Source organism: Thunnus albacares, chromosome 14 (genome assembly GCF_914725855.1).
Source record: "Thunnus albacares chromosome 14, fThuAlb1.1, whole genome shotgun sequence".
Classification (NCBI taxonomy): Eukaryota; Metazoa; Chordata; class Actinopteri; order Scombriformes; family Scombridae; genus Thunnus; species Thunnus albacares.
The window spans coordinates 29,211,063-29,226,655 of NC_058119.1; the positions used below are offsets into that span (position 1 = coordinate 29,211,063).

Sequence of the window (15,593 nt, forward strand, 5' to 3'; positions counted from 1 at the left end):
TCTGAAACAGGCCGTTTTAGCTCCTGTCTCTTTAAGGCCCCGCCTCCTGATGAGCCCACTCTGTTCTGATTGGTCAGCTTTCAGCAAGCTTCCTGCAGCTCTGGAGGTAAACAAACTATAGTAGCAGGATTTCACTATTTTTACTCTATATTTCTATACTCAAAACGTCAACATCTCAGCTGCGGTTCAGGAGGTAGAGCAAGTCGTCCACTAATTGAAAGATCGGCGGTTTGATTCCCGGCTCCTCCAGTCCGCATGTTGAAGTGTCCTTGGGCAAGATACTGAACCCCAAATTGCTCCTGATGGCTGAACCATCAGCGTCTGAATGTGACTTTGACTGGTCAGAAGACTAGAAAGGCGCTATACAAGTACAGTCCATTTACAACCAAAACAACACATGGAAACACCTTAGCAACCACCTTAGCAACCAAGGCTACAGTGTTGATGGCCATTTATGAGCAAAGTAGAAACAAACGTTGCAAACGAGGCGTTCAGAGCAGGTTGAAGCCCTGACTTTTGACTTGCAGGCAGCATTTCTACATACGTTCACCTCAAGGTTTGGACCTTTGATCATGTTTAACATCTGACATCAGAACAGGATATAAATAACAGAAAAACACAAAAAGCAGAATATATCCCCTTTAATTGTTCTTTTTTCTTTAGAAACAATTATCTCTATTTTATGAGGCTGCAACAAACAATTATTTTTAATTAATGAAGTTTATAGACTTATTAACAAAGTTCGGGAACCAAAGACCACACCTTGTACGCATCCCATCACATCTGCTCCTCTCCCCTTTGTCTCAGCTTGCAAGTCCCTCCCACCCGACCCCTCCGCTAACTTTTCTCTCTTCTCTGCTTGAACACAGGAACAGGGGGCTTCATACAGATGCCAGACCATCAAGACAGCACCCCCACCCTGAGTCTCGACCCCCTTGTTCCTACTTACCTCCCCGACGTCGACGCCTCTCCTCCTTCTTCTATCATCTATCACTCTCCTATCCACTCCCTCCTTCCCCTCTTTCCCACCTGCTCTTCTTTCTCCCCATCCCTCGATCCTCATCTCCTCGACCCTCACCCCCTCATCCTCACACCCCCGACCCTCTCCCTTCTCCCATCATCCCTCTAACTATCCTGAGTGGTCTTGGTTAGTGAACTGATTAATCTGTCGATTATCAGTAGTTGTTTGGTCCATAAAATGTCAGAAAATGGTGAAAAATATTGATCACTGTTTCCCAAAACCTGAGATGACATCCTCAAATGTCTTGTTTTGTTCCGACCAACAGTCCACAACCCAGAGACTAAATAAATCAGAAAATATTCACATTTGAGAAGCTGGATTCATTTTTTTTAACTCAAAACAATTAATCGATTATCAAAATAATTGGCAATTCATTTAAAAGTCTGCAACTAATCAATTAATCGACTAATCATTGCAGCTCTACTGTTTGTTTAACTGGAGGAAAGAAAGTATTAATATTCAAAAACAACAACTACCTGCTGCGCTGGTTTATGACCCAAAGCCAACCAACACAAAGTACATTTATAAACTGCTAATTTGCATCAGAAAATATGTTTTGAACAATGTGGAATGAGTTTTTGTGTTTAATTACCTTTATTTTAGCCTTCTGGCATGTGCTTCTGGCATGTGTCACTCAGACATGTCATATATTGTATTTTCAGGCTATTTAAGGCCATTTATGTGTCTAGTTCACGCTGGATAATTGACACATTGTAGTTTATTGTGAATTCACAGAAATTATTGCTTATTTTTTACTCTCTGCAGTGCTGTGACCTCTGACCTTTGACCTCCTCACTTCTGGATGCTTGAAAAATTAAAAAAAAAAAGTGCTGATCTGGTAGCTTAATGTTTTTTAACCTCCTGTCACCGTCACTGTAAGTCAGCTGGCATTAAAGCGTTGGCTAAGTGACTAAAATGCAAATGTAATTACTACCTCAGCGTCTGCAGATTTTTCTTTTTTTTTTTTTTCCACATCAGCTCTGGTTTGTGGGGAGGAGAACGAGAGCAGCCGCAGTGCAGCAGACACAAACTTCACAAACGCTGAAATCAAAACTGACGACTGCGTTTCACCACAGACAGAAAAAACTAATCACAGTTGTGTTTTTATGAAACATGCCCCTTCAGTCCCCTTTTGATTCCAGCTGTTTACACACATTTTAGTCACAAAGGGAAGGAGAGAGATGAGAAGACAGAGAAGATTCAATAAAAACAGGTGTTACTCAGCACTATTTTTTGGTGGATTTTAATATCCTGTACATCCATAAATAGATAAAGCTTCTCTCATTACATCCAGAAACACAAAATGTTGGTAACAGGCTTCCAGCAGGTCATTATAATCTGTGTGAAATCATCAGATTAACACAAATATACACCCATACATGAGATGAGAGAAGTTAGAATTTAACAGTTGATATTTAGCTACAGATTAGTGGTATTAGTCACAGACTGTTGCAGTGTGTGCAGAACGCATCATTTTTGTTGCTAGGTACTTTACAAAAGGAAGGAGTAAGCCTCCTGAAGCTCTTTCGAAGAGACCGACGTTCTCTTTAGCATGACGGCTAACCGTTAGCATACTTACAGAAAGAGCCGCAAGTGTCATAGCAACAGCCTTGACAAAAAAATTGATTGATTGACACACATACAGACAAATCAGTGTTGAATTCAGATGCATGGTGCATTGTTTATGTTTTTATATTGGGTTAGGTAATAATGAGTGGGACAGAACATGATAAATGTCTATGTAAGCGCTGAAAACAAGTATAATATTAAAGCTGCAAGCAGCGTTGGTCGGGACCATCGGGATCAGATCATTTTGCTTTTTAAAAATGAGGGATATTTCTTACAAGTGTGGTGTGCTTTTATTTTGAAAGTTTGATTGACATGTGTACTGTCAGGTGTGTAGAGACAATAAGTAACTGCAGCTGGACACAGAAAAATACTCATATATTTGAATGTAGAGTGTGAGTGAACCCACACCTTTTTGAACATTTACTGCTTCCACATAGTTTTAGATACAAACTTCATTTGAACTTTAAATGAGTCACGAGACTTTGACCTACAAATCTTGAATTTACATGTGTTTTCTATCTTTTATTGTTCTTGAGATATTAGAGTGTGAGTTTTAAAGTCTTTTCTTGCTCCTCCTGTGATTTTATAATGAGTGTGTATTGCGGAATGTTTCACAGCACTGAGGGAGTGACATCACCAGGAGCAGTTGGAGAGGAGGATTTTACAGTACGCTTCTTCTGAAATATCCTCATAAATCCCATGACTTTGGCCAAATCTTACATTAAAAATCATATTTTAGTAGGAAATGTCGTGGCAAATCCATTGATACAGGTTTGAAAGTAGTTAGACTTATAGTTTAGACGTCAGAAGCCTCTGTTTGACACAAAGTTCATGCCCATTGATTGCCTCCCCATTGGTTTACATTGTAAGGGTGATGTGACACTGCAACTTTCAGGGCTTATAAAATCCAAACCGTTCAAGTTATTACAAAGTTTTTGACAACTTTTTTTCAGCATAGTGTCATAAGTCACCTATTAAAGATTGAAGCCGATACCATTAACGCCCTCAGAGGAGACAGCATTTGTCCGGGGTCCAAAATTGGGGCAAAGTATTATTTTGAAAGGCGGATTGTGGACTTCCTTTTGGATTTAGGTCAGGGGTGTCAGCATATGATTTGCAGGTCTTGATGAGACGAATAATTGAGTTTTGGTTTGATCTCTCTACAACATTCCTACGGGCCGTGGCAGCCATTTTGTTACATAGGTGGCGCTAGAGAGCACATTTGGGGATTTTAGGGGTTAATTTTTACATTTTATCAAATTTTTCACCAGACCTGATGTGCGTGCAAAATTTGGTGAGTTTTTGAGCATGTTTAGGGGGTCAAATTTAGGGTTTAAGTGGCGTAATAATAAAGAAAGAAACAAAGAAACAAACACATGAAAAACAACAGGGTCTACTACTGTTTTACAGTAGTCCTCTGCCTTTTGGGCTCAGTCCCTAATATAAAGATAGATAAAGGGAGATGTGACATCAGTTTTACTCTGGAGCTGAATGATTACAGAAAAAACATGTTTCAATGTTCATTTGGGCTCCTGACTGTTGTTGTGAACCCGTCCTTAAAACTTACCAAACTATTTCGACAATAATCCGACTCAGTGTGAGTCCCAGCGCTGCGGAGAGCAGCAGCAGGTGAGCGAAACTGTCAGTCACAGCTGTCAATCAACGCCCGCACGGCAGACATCAAAGCTACTATAAGTCTTTAAATCTTATTAACAAGAGAGTTCACTGGTGAGAAACTATTTTTTAAAAAGCTTTTCAGTGTTGTTAGCTTGGCAACATTATCCTCCAGCTCATTTTTCTCCTCTGAAATCCGTTTTTTTGTGTCAAAAAGGCATTTTTTGGCTCTGTGCTGCTGGCTGCATCTTAAACTAGAAACACAAAGTTATCACGCGTGCAGTAAACTTGTTTCTCACAGTACTTGAAAACAGGAATTGCCGTACCAGCTGTGTCGGAGCGGCGCGAGTAATGCCACAGCTGTGAGGATATATTTTAAGTTTGTTTTTAGGCTGAACTGAGACCAGAACTCTTCTCCATCCATTTGGAGCTTAATGGCGTGTTGGCAGGTTTCCACTGTAACAGCACCGGCTGCGGTGCCAGCAGTGATGAAAAGGCCAATGCATCAGAGTGGGGCCAGTTTAACAGTGACATTTCCTGCAGCCAGCGCTAACCCAAATAACTGCTGTTACTGGGGTCTGTTCCTTATGTCTTCATGACTGGAAAACAGACACATGTATTGTGAAGATGACCTGAAAAGACCAGAGGAACGTTTGAAAGACGTAGAGAAAGTAACGTCATGTTAGTTTGTTTAGAAACGGCTTTAAACACAGCCACGTTCCTGCACATGCTCAGTAGCGTCTTACGCCTTACACAGAACGACTCTGAGGCTGTATGAATATGATTGCTGTTGTTAGTATAGAATATCACATCTGCTTGGTTATTTATGATATAACATACCGAGGTGTTACCACTGATTAAGTGTTCAAAATACATGCAGCGCATTTTAAATGCATCATCCAGCTGTGCACCTGCAGGCAGCTGTGAGGGATAATTTGGCACAAACACAAATTTAACACTCCTATCAGAGAGCACGGCCCGAGTGAGGCAGCATCCAGCTTTTCAATTAGCGTGTGACACACACACACACACACACACACACACACACACACACACACACACACACACACACACACACACGCGGTACCGCAGGCTGCAGCTGTCTTGCCTGCTGTATAAACCGTCCAAACATGCCTGCTGCTCCGATGACTCACGGGCTGTTTATTGTCGGTGAATAGACCAGGTGTGTGTGTGTGTGTGTGTGTGTGTGTGTGAACACGTTAGGGTGAATGAGCGACCTCCCTGAATCATCTTCCTCCTCCACTCGCTCTAATTTCCTCTCATCAACAGAGAAAATCCCTTCAGCTGCTGCTGCTGCTGCTCCTATAAGCTCTCAATTCATTCAACATGTAAAAGCAAATATTTATTCCAAATCCAGAAACGCTGCAAACATCTAAAAACCAGCCAGAAAGAGAAGAAACATCTTCTTCCCAAAAGCAACTCTGTCTCCTAAAGATGATGTTTCTGTGCAACTGATTTGCAGTGATGGAAGAAGTATTACTAGTTAGTACTTGTGTCACTTAAAGTGCAACTGAAATCACATTTAATCATCACTCTCTGCAGTCAAAAATAATGCCAACATGTTGTTGTTAATAGTTCTGCATTATCAGTCACACAAACACCAAAACACTCAACGAGTCGAAGCAGGTTGTTGCTAAAATATTTGTGTAAAATCATTTTAACGCTGTAGTTCATCAATGTAGAGCTGATTTTAGAAACCTTTGGTAGATTAGGAATAGTTGAAGTACTGCATCATATCATATAAGTATATACAAGTTTATCTTTTTTTAAAATAATAATAATAATAATACACTTTATATAGCAAACCCTGCAGGTGGAGCAGCTTTTTCATTGGTCAACTGTAGAGAAAAAAAAAAAAACCAAGATTTGATATTTTGGTCGACCAACAAGTCCTCCAGATGAAACAACCACATACAGTCGTGCTCAGAAGTTTACACACTCTGGCAGAAATAGGGCTACTGGTCGGGTGAAGCCATTTATTTTCACATAATTGTGCCTTTTTTTAAATCATAATGATAACTGAAATCACCCAAATGACCCTGATGAAAAGTTTACACACCCTTCAATGTTTCACACTGGTTTAAATGGCTGTGAAGGGTAAGTTTGACTGTAATTAGTTTCTGCACATCTCATCCAGGGCTGCTCTGACTTTACTGGATACTGAGACATGAAGAAAACAAAAGAACTGTCAAAGAACCTGCGAGAAAAGGTAGCTGAACTTTATAAATCAGGAAAATTATATAAAAAGACATCCAAAGATCAGTGGTGTTCAAGCTCTGATAAAGAAGTGGAAAATTAGGGGTTTTGTTGATACCAAACCACAGTCAGGTAGACCGACAAAGATTTCAGCCACAACTGTCATGAAACACAGGCTTCTCTGCAAAAACATAGTGAGGCTGTTTCAAGAAGCACAATAAGGAGGAACTCGAACAAAAATGGGCTGCAGGGTCGAGTTGCCAGCAAAAAGCTGCTAATGCACCAACGCTACAAAACAGCCCCGCTAACGATATACCAAACAGCACCGAAACAAACCTCAAAACATCTGGAACAAAGTCATTTGGAGTGATGAGACCAGAATTGAACTTGAATGCAACACGTCTTACAAATTCTGCCAGAGGATGTAAACTTATGAGCGCAACTGTAGGTCGTTTATACCTGAACTCCAGAACAAACGACCCGCTGGAGCGTCAAATGCTGCTTTCCAAAACTGTTGCACATGTGACAACACTGTGGTTAAAGTCTGGTTGGGTTTAGACACAATAAACACTAAGATGGGTTTAAGGAAAGATCACGGTTTGCGTTAAAATGATCACTTGAAACATGTTTACTACTTCACAGCTGCTGAACCGGTCATGTGTTCCAGGTTTTACGTGTCATTTCCAGGAGTTTTATCATTATTTATCATTATTTTTCTTCTTAGTGATACTATGTTCACAGTAAACTATAAAGTTCATGATGTCATTGTGTTGATCTCCTGCAGAGACGTTCATATAATTACATTTTCTCCCGAGGCTGCGTTCAGAGCCTCAACACTCCGACGAGTTCTTCCTCTCGATGACATTCATCACCTGAAGACGCTCGTCTCGCTCGTCTGACAAGAAAAACTGTTGTGTGTGCAGCTAATTATGAGTTCATCTCAGCTGAAGCTCCAGGTCTTGTTGTTTTATTAGATTCAGACACATCGTGATATTATTCAGTTAATTATGTTAAATGTTACAACAGAGAGAAACAGGCTGTGTTGTGTCATCAGTTCGAATAAGAAATACTTTTATCTTCAGATTTTATCTTTATCATGTTTAACCCTTTTTGCTGCCTTCCAATCATGTGGGAAATATCAGAATTAAGAGTAAAACATTAATGAATGAAGCCACAATGAAGGAGTTGAAATCTCACTGAAGTAAAACTGGAGAAATACAAATGTGACGTAACAAGCTGTGTGATTGGTTACTTTTCCAATGTAGTAATAAATATTTCATGTGATAAATTCACATAAAGAAACGTGATTTTCTGTCACATCCTGCCTGGACTTTGTCTGTTTTTGGACTCTTTGTGTTCCTCAGGGTTTTATGGTCTTGTGGTTTTGCTTGCTATGATTCGGGTGGTGGGTTCGGAGGATTGCCTTTGTTGGTTAGTTTAGGTTATTGTGTTTTCTCCTCTCACCTGCCCTGCATTACCCTCGTTAGCCAATCAGCTCCCAGCCTGCCCTGGTGTCCAGTCACCTGTTCCTCATTCCCTGATTAGTTTATTTATAGTCCAGTCGTCTGTAGTTATGGTCAGTGGTTCCTGTGTCTCAGTCTTTCATGTTTATCATTTAAAATACTGCATCTGATCCTGACTGCCACGTTACATCACTGTTACATGAAATATTAAATGTTTACTCTACAGTAGGTCCACCCTTTTTCAATTTGCATATAAGAAATTTAAGTGGAAATGCTGGAAATTTAAAAATAAAAAGCTGAAATGTTGCAAAAAAAACAGTTTGATGAGGTGGAAAAGTCGACATATCAATAAAAGCAAAATGCAACAAAGTGCAATGGAAGCAGATTTAGTGAATAAATGGCGACGTACAGGAAGCGTGTGACTTTAAATGTCTCTGAAGTTTCCGCCTGGAGAGATGAAACATGGCGGCAGACGTTTTTCTCTTCTTCTTCGTCTCTGGGGAGCGTTCAGTACGAGTCTGTATAACCGACACACGGCTGTTATAAAAACACTTCCAACAGTAAGAAGCTGTGATGTTTCCGTTCTCTCCGTCACCAGGATGTGTATCACGTTTTCCATCAGTGCCACCAACTGTTTTCTTTTATATTATAACTATTAATATTCTCAAAACAGTAGGAGTTGGAAACACACATTCATTTGCATTTTTCTTTTTAGATTTTCTGAACGTTTGCACCGTAAGACGTCTCTTATCAGGAAAATGTAAACATTAGTTGTTTAAATAAACGATGCACGCTGTCATTTTCAGGTGAGGACAGTCGTGCTCCCCATTTATCTGCTGTAGTACTGTACATACTGGAGACCGGAGACGACTCACTAATGTGTGTTTTACGTCAGTGATTCTCAACTGGTGGGTCGTGACCCAAAAGTGGGTCGCGGACAGCTGGTCAAAAATAAATAACTCATATTTAATGCACATCTGATGTTGGACTTGTCTTTTTTTATTTTAAAATTTTTCAAAATAAAAGATAAGTCTCGTGCCGTAGCCATGGTAACCATCATTTGCTTGATGTTCACTTTAAGTTTGTGTTGATGTTCGGAGGCAAGATGGCGAAGCGCAAATATGATCCGGAGTATTTAAAATGTGGATTTTCATACATCAAGGATAAAAAGGGACAGAAACCCCCGGAGTAATATAAGTATATAAGTGAAAATATCTGATTTTGTGTTTAATGAAGTTTATAGACTTATAAACAAAGTTCGGGAACCAAAGACCACGCCTTGTACGCATCCCATTTCCACACCACAGGGTATTTAAACACACCATATCCGCTCCTCTTACCTTTGCCTCTCCTCCTTTCATCTATCACTCTCCTATCCACTCCCTCCTTCCCCTCGACCCCTACCCCCTCATCCCGCATCCCGCATCCCACGACCTCGACCCTCTCCCTTCCCCCATCCATCCTTCCCTCTCCAACCATCCCTCTATCCTTCCTCCTTTTCACCCTGCCTTCCATCACACTCCCAACAAACCATTAAATCCATATTCTAGAAGGAGTGGTCTTGGTTAGTGAATTTTGTGCAGTTTTGATATTTATTTTAGTGTACATGCAGTTGTCATGGTCCTCCTCAGTTTCTGAATAACGTGCTCTGAAATGCACTTTGTACATGTAAATATATGTATTTATGTTTTTAAAAAAAGATGACATACGTGTGTTTTTCGGAGGATATTTTTGAAAAGTGGTTTGAATTCTGTAACTTAATGACCATGGGGGAAACAGTGGGTCCCAGGTTGAGAGCAGTTGAGAACCCCTGTTTTACGTGTTGTAAGACGACGTCTCTACAACATCAACATCAGACCTGGAAGAACAGAAAAATCCCCCCCGACTGCTCCTGAGTTTGATGGATGAACCGCAGCAAAGCAATTAGTGCTACCAGCTGGTTTGAATATTAAAACCTCAACATCAATACTTCCTCATTACCTACATCCACTTCTTTGTTGATGCCAGGCCTCAAAAAAAAAAACCTACAAGAAAATCATCATCCAAAAAGCCCAAAAAAATCTGTTTTTCTGGCACAGAACAGACCTGCTTGTGTTTAGATCTTAGCTACTGTCAAACTAGAGAATAAACCCAACTGTGTAAGAGATAAAAACCCTGCCAGCGTTTCTTAAAAAACATCTCAACCCAAATGAAAAAGAGACAAAAGCGTCCAGATGAGTAAGAGACCAGTCAGTCGCCCCGGAGACAGAATCTAACCATGATCAGAGGAGGATGGTGAAACTCCTACTGTTTACTGGCAGTTATTTCATTCAGGACTTTCTCCCTCCAGACAGTCGACCAGGTTGTTGTATAATATTAATATACATGTATGAGATTCACTATAATGCCTTTTTGTTATTGGTCCCTATATCCCTATAAAGTCCTGTTCACATGTAGTCACACCATCACATTTCTCACATGTAAATATGGAGTCATTTCCATAAAATCCCTCAACAAACTGAGCTCCAACATGTTAGTCTCAGTGCTGAAACCTCCAAAACAAAAACCCACAAGTTTTCCAAAGGACACAGCTCTGATTAAATTATTTATCAATGTTTTGAGCAGATATATTTCCACAGTACACAAACTGAACAGTGTTGTTGCCAAGCACAGGTGTGTGTTTTTTTATTTTTAAAGTTTATTTTTTTGGAAATTTTGCCTTTTATTTGATAACAGAGAGACAGGAAACGAAAGGAATCACACCACTGATATTGCAGCTAAACATGTAATCATTCCTCCTGTTCATACTGGATATTAAAAGATCCTTCAAATGTGCTTTCAATGTGAGTGATGGAGGCCAAAATCCACAAAAAATGCATTTAAAAGTCTGTGTGAAGCTTCTATTCAGCTTCATCAGTCTGAGTTAGTCATATCAAGTGGATATCTGACACATTTACAGTCTCTTTAGCATCAAATTGCCTCTTTGTGTTTCCTCGGACAGTGTTTCCCTGTTGAGCTGCAGGTGGAAGTATAGTAACAAAAAGAGGGACTTTGACACTAAAAAGACTGTAACGTTGAAAGATATCTACTTGATTTGACTCATTTGGACGGTTGAAGGAAGCAAGAAAAACCTATTTCAATGTTCATTTGGCATCTAACTGACAGACTTGACTCGTCCTTTAAGAGGGTAGAAAAGCAGAAAAAATATATTTCTGCTACATAAAATGTTCATTTTCTCAGACTTCCTGCTTCTTAAAAACCTCTTCAGGCCTCAAAGTCTAAACCAAAAACCCACTCTTTGACTGAGCTGGTCCCAACCACTGATATATGCAACCAGTGAGACGAGATTCCTTAGTTTTAAGGGGTCACCAGCTGAAATGGTTGGACACCACAGCAGCAGTAGGTACCAAATAGAGACCCAAAGTCATGACGTCATGTCCAGGCTAGCTCATTCAGCACTCTTTATAAAAGTGATCAATACACAGTCAAAGGCAGGTGATCATTTCTAGACCAGTCCTACCAAAAGCCACTAATGAGCAACCTCTCTGGTATGAAGCTTTCCTTGAATTGTACCTCTTGACCTGTCGACCAAATAAAGGAACATGGTGTCAATCGATGAACCCTTTTGAGTCATTTTTTTTTAAAGAAACAAAATGTCCAAATTCTCTGATTCCAGCTTCTTAGATGTGAATATTTCCTGGTTTCTTTAGTCCTCTGTGACAGTAAACTGAATATCTTTGAGTTGTGGACAAAAACAAGACATTTAAGGACGTCATCTTGGGTTTTGGGAAACACTGATTGACATTTTTCACAATTTTCTGACATTTTATAGAGCAAAAACTGTAGTTTCAGTATGAATGTGTGTGTGTGTGTGTGTGTGTGTGAGCGTTGCAGACGTGCCTGCATGGGTTCCCTCCAGCTTCCTCCCACAGACCAAAAACATGCAGGTTAAGTTAACCGGTGACTCTAAATTGCCTGTAGGTGTGAACGGTTGTCTGTCTCTATACTGTATGTCAGCCATGTGATTGACTGTCCAGGTGAACCCGCCTCTCTCGCCCAGTATCAGCTGTGATTGGCTCCAGCTCCCCAGTGGAAGAAACCTTCAGATTTTAAAAGACAAACTACATTTTTTTTTACTTTTTCTTTAGACTCAAGATAAAAAAAATCAAGATATTTGTTCATATGTTGACTGTAGAGAACACTGCAGCCTCTAGGGGTCGCTATGACTTCACACTGTTTGTATTGTTAGTTAGGCTACTGAATGATTTCGTTCGTTCAGGTGCAGGTGAGCGGCAGTCTTACCTGATGATGTCATCGTTGTGTCCCAGGTAAAACCTCTGGCTGTGCTCCCTGGTGTTGTAAACCACGCCCACGCCGGCCACGAAGTACACCACCTCCTTCCCAGCTGTGTAGTACAGGTTATTCCTGCACTGGTGGCCCCGGTACCCGTAGACCCAGTCCAGTCTGAGCCGGCAGCCCGGGGCACTCCGGTCCGACATGCTCACTCATCTGACGGGACACCGTGTCCGCCGCCGCCGCCGCCGCCGCCGCTGCTGGTGGTGGAAATCGAATCCTGCTCCTTCTTCAGTATCAGAACAGATTTATCGTCGGTTTAATGATATTTATCGACCGGTATTTAGTATTTAGTGATTCTTTTTTTTATAGAAAATTATATTATTTCAACTTTCAAGTTTATTTTTTGCTCCTGTTCTATTACAGCACAAATGTTAATGTCATTTGATTTATGTTTTAGACATTTTTATTCGATTTTTCATCCTTATTGCCACTCCAGTGACTGCTGTAACACTTTATTTTCCCTTTGGGATTAATAAAGTTATCTAATCTATCTATCTATCTATCTATCTATCTATATCTTTGTTTAGCAGCAGATTCATCAATCATTTAAAATTCTGAATAAAATAAAAATGTATTTCTAGAAATCACAATAAACAGGAAGAACAAGGAGTCTGGATATCAAAGCTCCTTTTTTTTAATGTTTCTCCCTGGAGTTTTATTGTGCATCTGCTGCTCAATAATCACCACAATTCATGTGATGTTGTTTTAATCTACTGTCTGCAGCTGAGTCTCATTTATCATTTGACTACAGAAATATGAAGTTTCTGTGTGTATCTGTTATTTTATATTTCCTTTTCATGTCTCCATATCCATCTTTAAAATCAACTATTACTCTTCATTTCCTCCATATACCACCCATCATCATCATCACCATCATCATCCTCAGGTTTTCTGCTGACTTGACTGCACTTTATGTTGTTTTTTTTAATCACTTCTGACTTTGAGTGTAATTTCCTTCACTGATACTAAAGGGACTAACAGTGTTTTATGATAGTACTCTATAGTGAGTTCATAAAAATCCCATCCTGCATTGTGGTGTTTAAAAGCTATAATTAAAATGAACTTTTTATGTATTTATGATGGGATTTTTCCATCTACAAGAGCGCGCGCTGGGAGCCTCATTCAAAATTTCTACCTCAGCCTGGAATATTCTCAGTTTTACTCCACTTTTTTTTTTAGAAGGAAATAAAACAATGAAGAATTGGAGAAAATATCCTGATGCGCATAGAAAGTTCTGGCCGCGAGTCCAAAAAAAAAAAAAAAAAGAGAAAAACAGCAAATGAACACACAACTGATGGTGGATTCTGCTCCTGGAAAATATATTAATCCTTCCTCACACTAATCCTCGAGCAGCAGCTCTGGTTACTACAGCCCGGGTGTTTTTTCCTCCTCTGTCCCCCCGTGTGTTCACATCATCCCTCCGCGGAATAACGCGCAGCGCAGGAAGGTGGAGAGAGAGAGAAACAACGCGCCGCGGCTCACAGATTCATTCACAAAACCTGTGCGTGTGTGTAAAAAAAAAAAAAAAAAAAAAAACCGTCAGTAGGACAGGATGTAAAATAACCCAGAATCATAAAAATAAAAGAAGCGGATTATTTCCACTGTGAAATGCTCGGGTTGTTCCGGAGAGAGCCGAGCAGGGAAGGAGAGAGAGAGAAAGAGAAAGAGAGAGAGAGCGTCACCACAAATGTTTAATCTCCGCAGATGTTCCAACTTCAGCGGGAAGAGGCGGGGAGCAGCGCCGGGTTCACACCGCAGCATCCCGGCCAGATGACGGGAGAGGAAAGTCCTGATTCCCGGCAGGAGGAGAGAGCATCCTCCCGCTACAACAGCTGAGTCCCTCCACCCACAGTCAAGTCAGACAGGTGAGCAGACAGACAGGTGAGAAGACAGACAGACAGGCGGCTGATCAATAATCCGGACTTCAGACGCCTGATGGAGACCCTCCCTGACCGCCGAGTCTCATCACTCTGATGTTTTCTCGCTCGTTTTCGGACTGACAAGCACAAGCATCAAGATCATCAGAGCAGAGCCGGAAGATGGCGTTTCCGGTGTTGAACCTTTAAAATAAAAGCCCACGAGGGATATCTTAATAGCCCGGACATAGGCTCTAAAACAATATGGACGTGGTCACCGTGACGTATACACATCACGTCAAATACTAATGAACACAATACAAAAAAAAGGCTCCAACAGAATGTAATTATCAGAATGAATTTAGTTTTTCAGAATCAGACTTCTTGTGTCTTGTGGCTTTGAAACAAATTTGACATAGTGGCCAAACCGTGTAATTACAACGTCACGTGACGCTATTGGGCCCCAAAAAGACTTTTTCCCATAGACTTACATTGTGAAAGAGACGTCTGTAAATCAGCAGATACATTTTTTTGAGCATCACAACCCCCACGAAATGACTCGTCTCACTATCAGAATTAAATCCATTCGGTCCGATCACATTTCAAAAGTCTAGAAGAGCCGCACGATTGAATTGTTTTACCTCCTTTCAAGTTAGCCAGAGGGCTAAACCGGAAGTAGCTGGCTCAGCAGGTGAAAGTCACTACTGCGCTCACTCTATGGGCCGCGCAGATGCAGAAGCAGTTGAACTTTTTTTGACTTCATGCACCACTGAGCAACTTTCATAGGAATGAACGTGGCCCTGCCTCCGACGCTGTATCCAGTTCTCTTTATACGTCCATGTTCTGAAGCCCCAAGTTTGCATTTTGACCGTCGCCATCTTGGATTTTTGGAGCCAGAAGTGACCATGTTTGGATGAGAGGGTGGAGCTGACCCTAACGCTAGCTGCTGGCTGTTAGCTTGGTTAGCAGTGGATTTACAGACTATGGTTAACTGTGATAATGCTAGTGCTAATTTTTGCTAGCGAAAAACAGGTTTAAAACCATTAAAACAAAATGTATTTACCGGAAAAATTGAACACCTGACTCCTTAGAGGGTCTTTTAGTACAACCAAACACTGGACAAGACTTTTTTTTTTAGGCGACCAAATTATTACAATTAACTTTCATGGTTAGGTTACATAATCAATATTGTCATCATGGTAGCAACTTACCTGTGATGACACCCACCTGTCACTCAAAGCAGCCACACCCTTCAATAATGCAGAACTTTAAGTCTTAATAAAATTTAAATGGGTGAGTTATATGAAAATTCACCCCCCGTACATTTGTCATGAATGGGGAAATTAGCTATAGAGACCAAAACAGTTCTTTGTTCCAGACTGAAAACGTTTATTTCTGCTGTAAAATTGGGTATTTTAACATGGGGGTTTATAGGGACTCTCATTTTTGCAGGCAGCCTCAAGTGGCCATTCAAGGAACTGCAGGTTTTGGCACTTCTGCGTTGGCTTCAATTTTCAC

General features: G+C 40.6%; 1 protein-coding gene across 2 annotated transcripts in view; it reads right to left on the bottom strand.

Moving 5' to 3' along the window:
• Positions 1 to 14,529, bottom strand: part of LOC122996590 (echinoderm microtubule-associated protein-like 6) — a 98,906-nt gene extending 84,377 nt beyond the window's left edge. For both annotated transcript variants that reach the window (XM_044372120.1, XM_044372119.1), the window contains exon 1: positions 12,166 to 14,529. In XM_044372120.1, coding sequence (XP_044228055.1) covers positions 12,166 to 12,362 — 197 coding nt within the window. In that variant the 5' untranslated portion in view covers positions 12,363 to 14,529. The remainder of the gene's footprint in view (positions 1 to 12,165) is intronic.
• Positions 14,530 to 15,593: the final 1,064 nt, after the last annotated feature.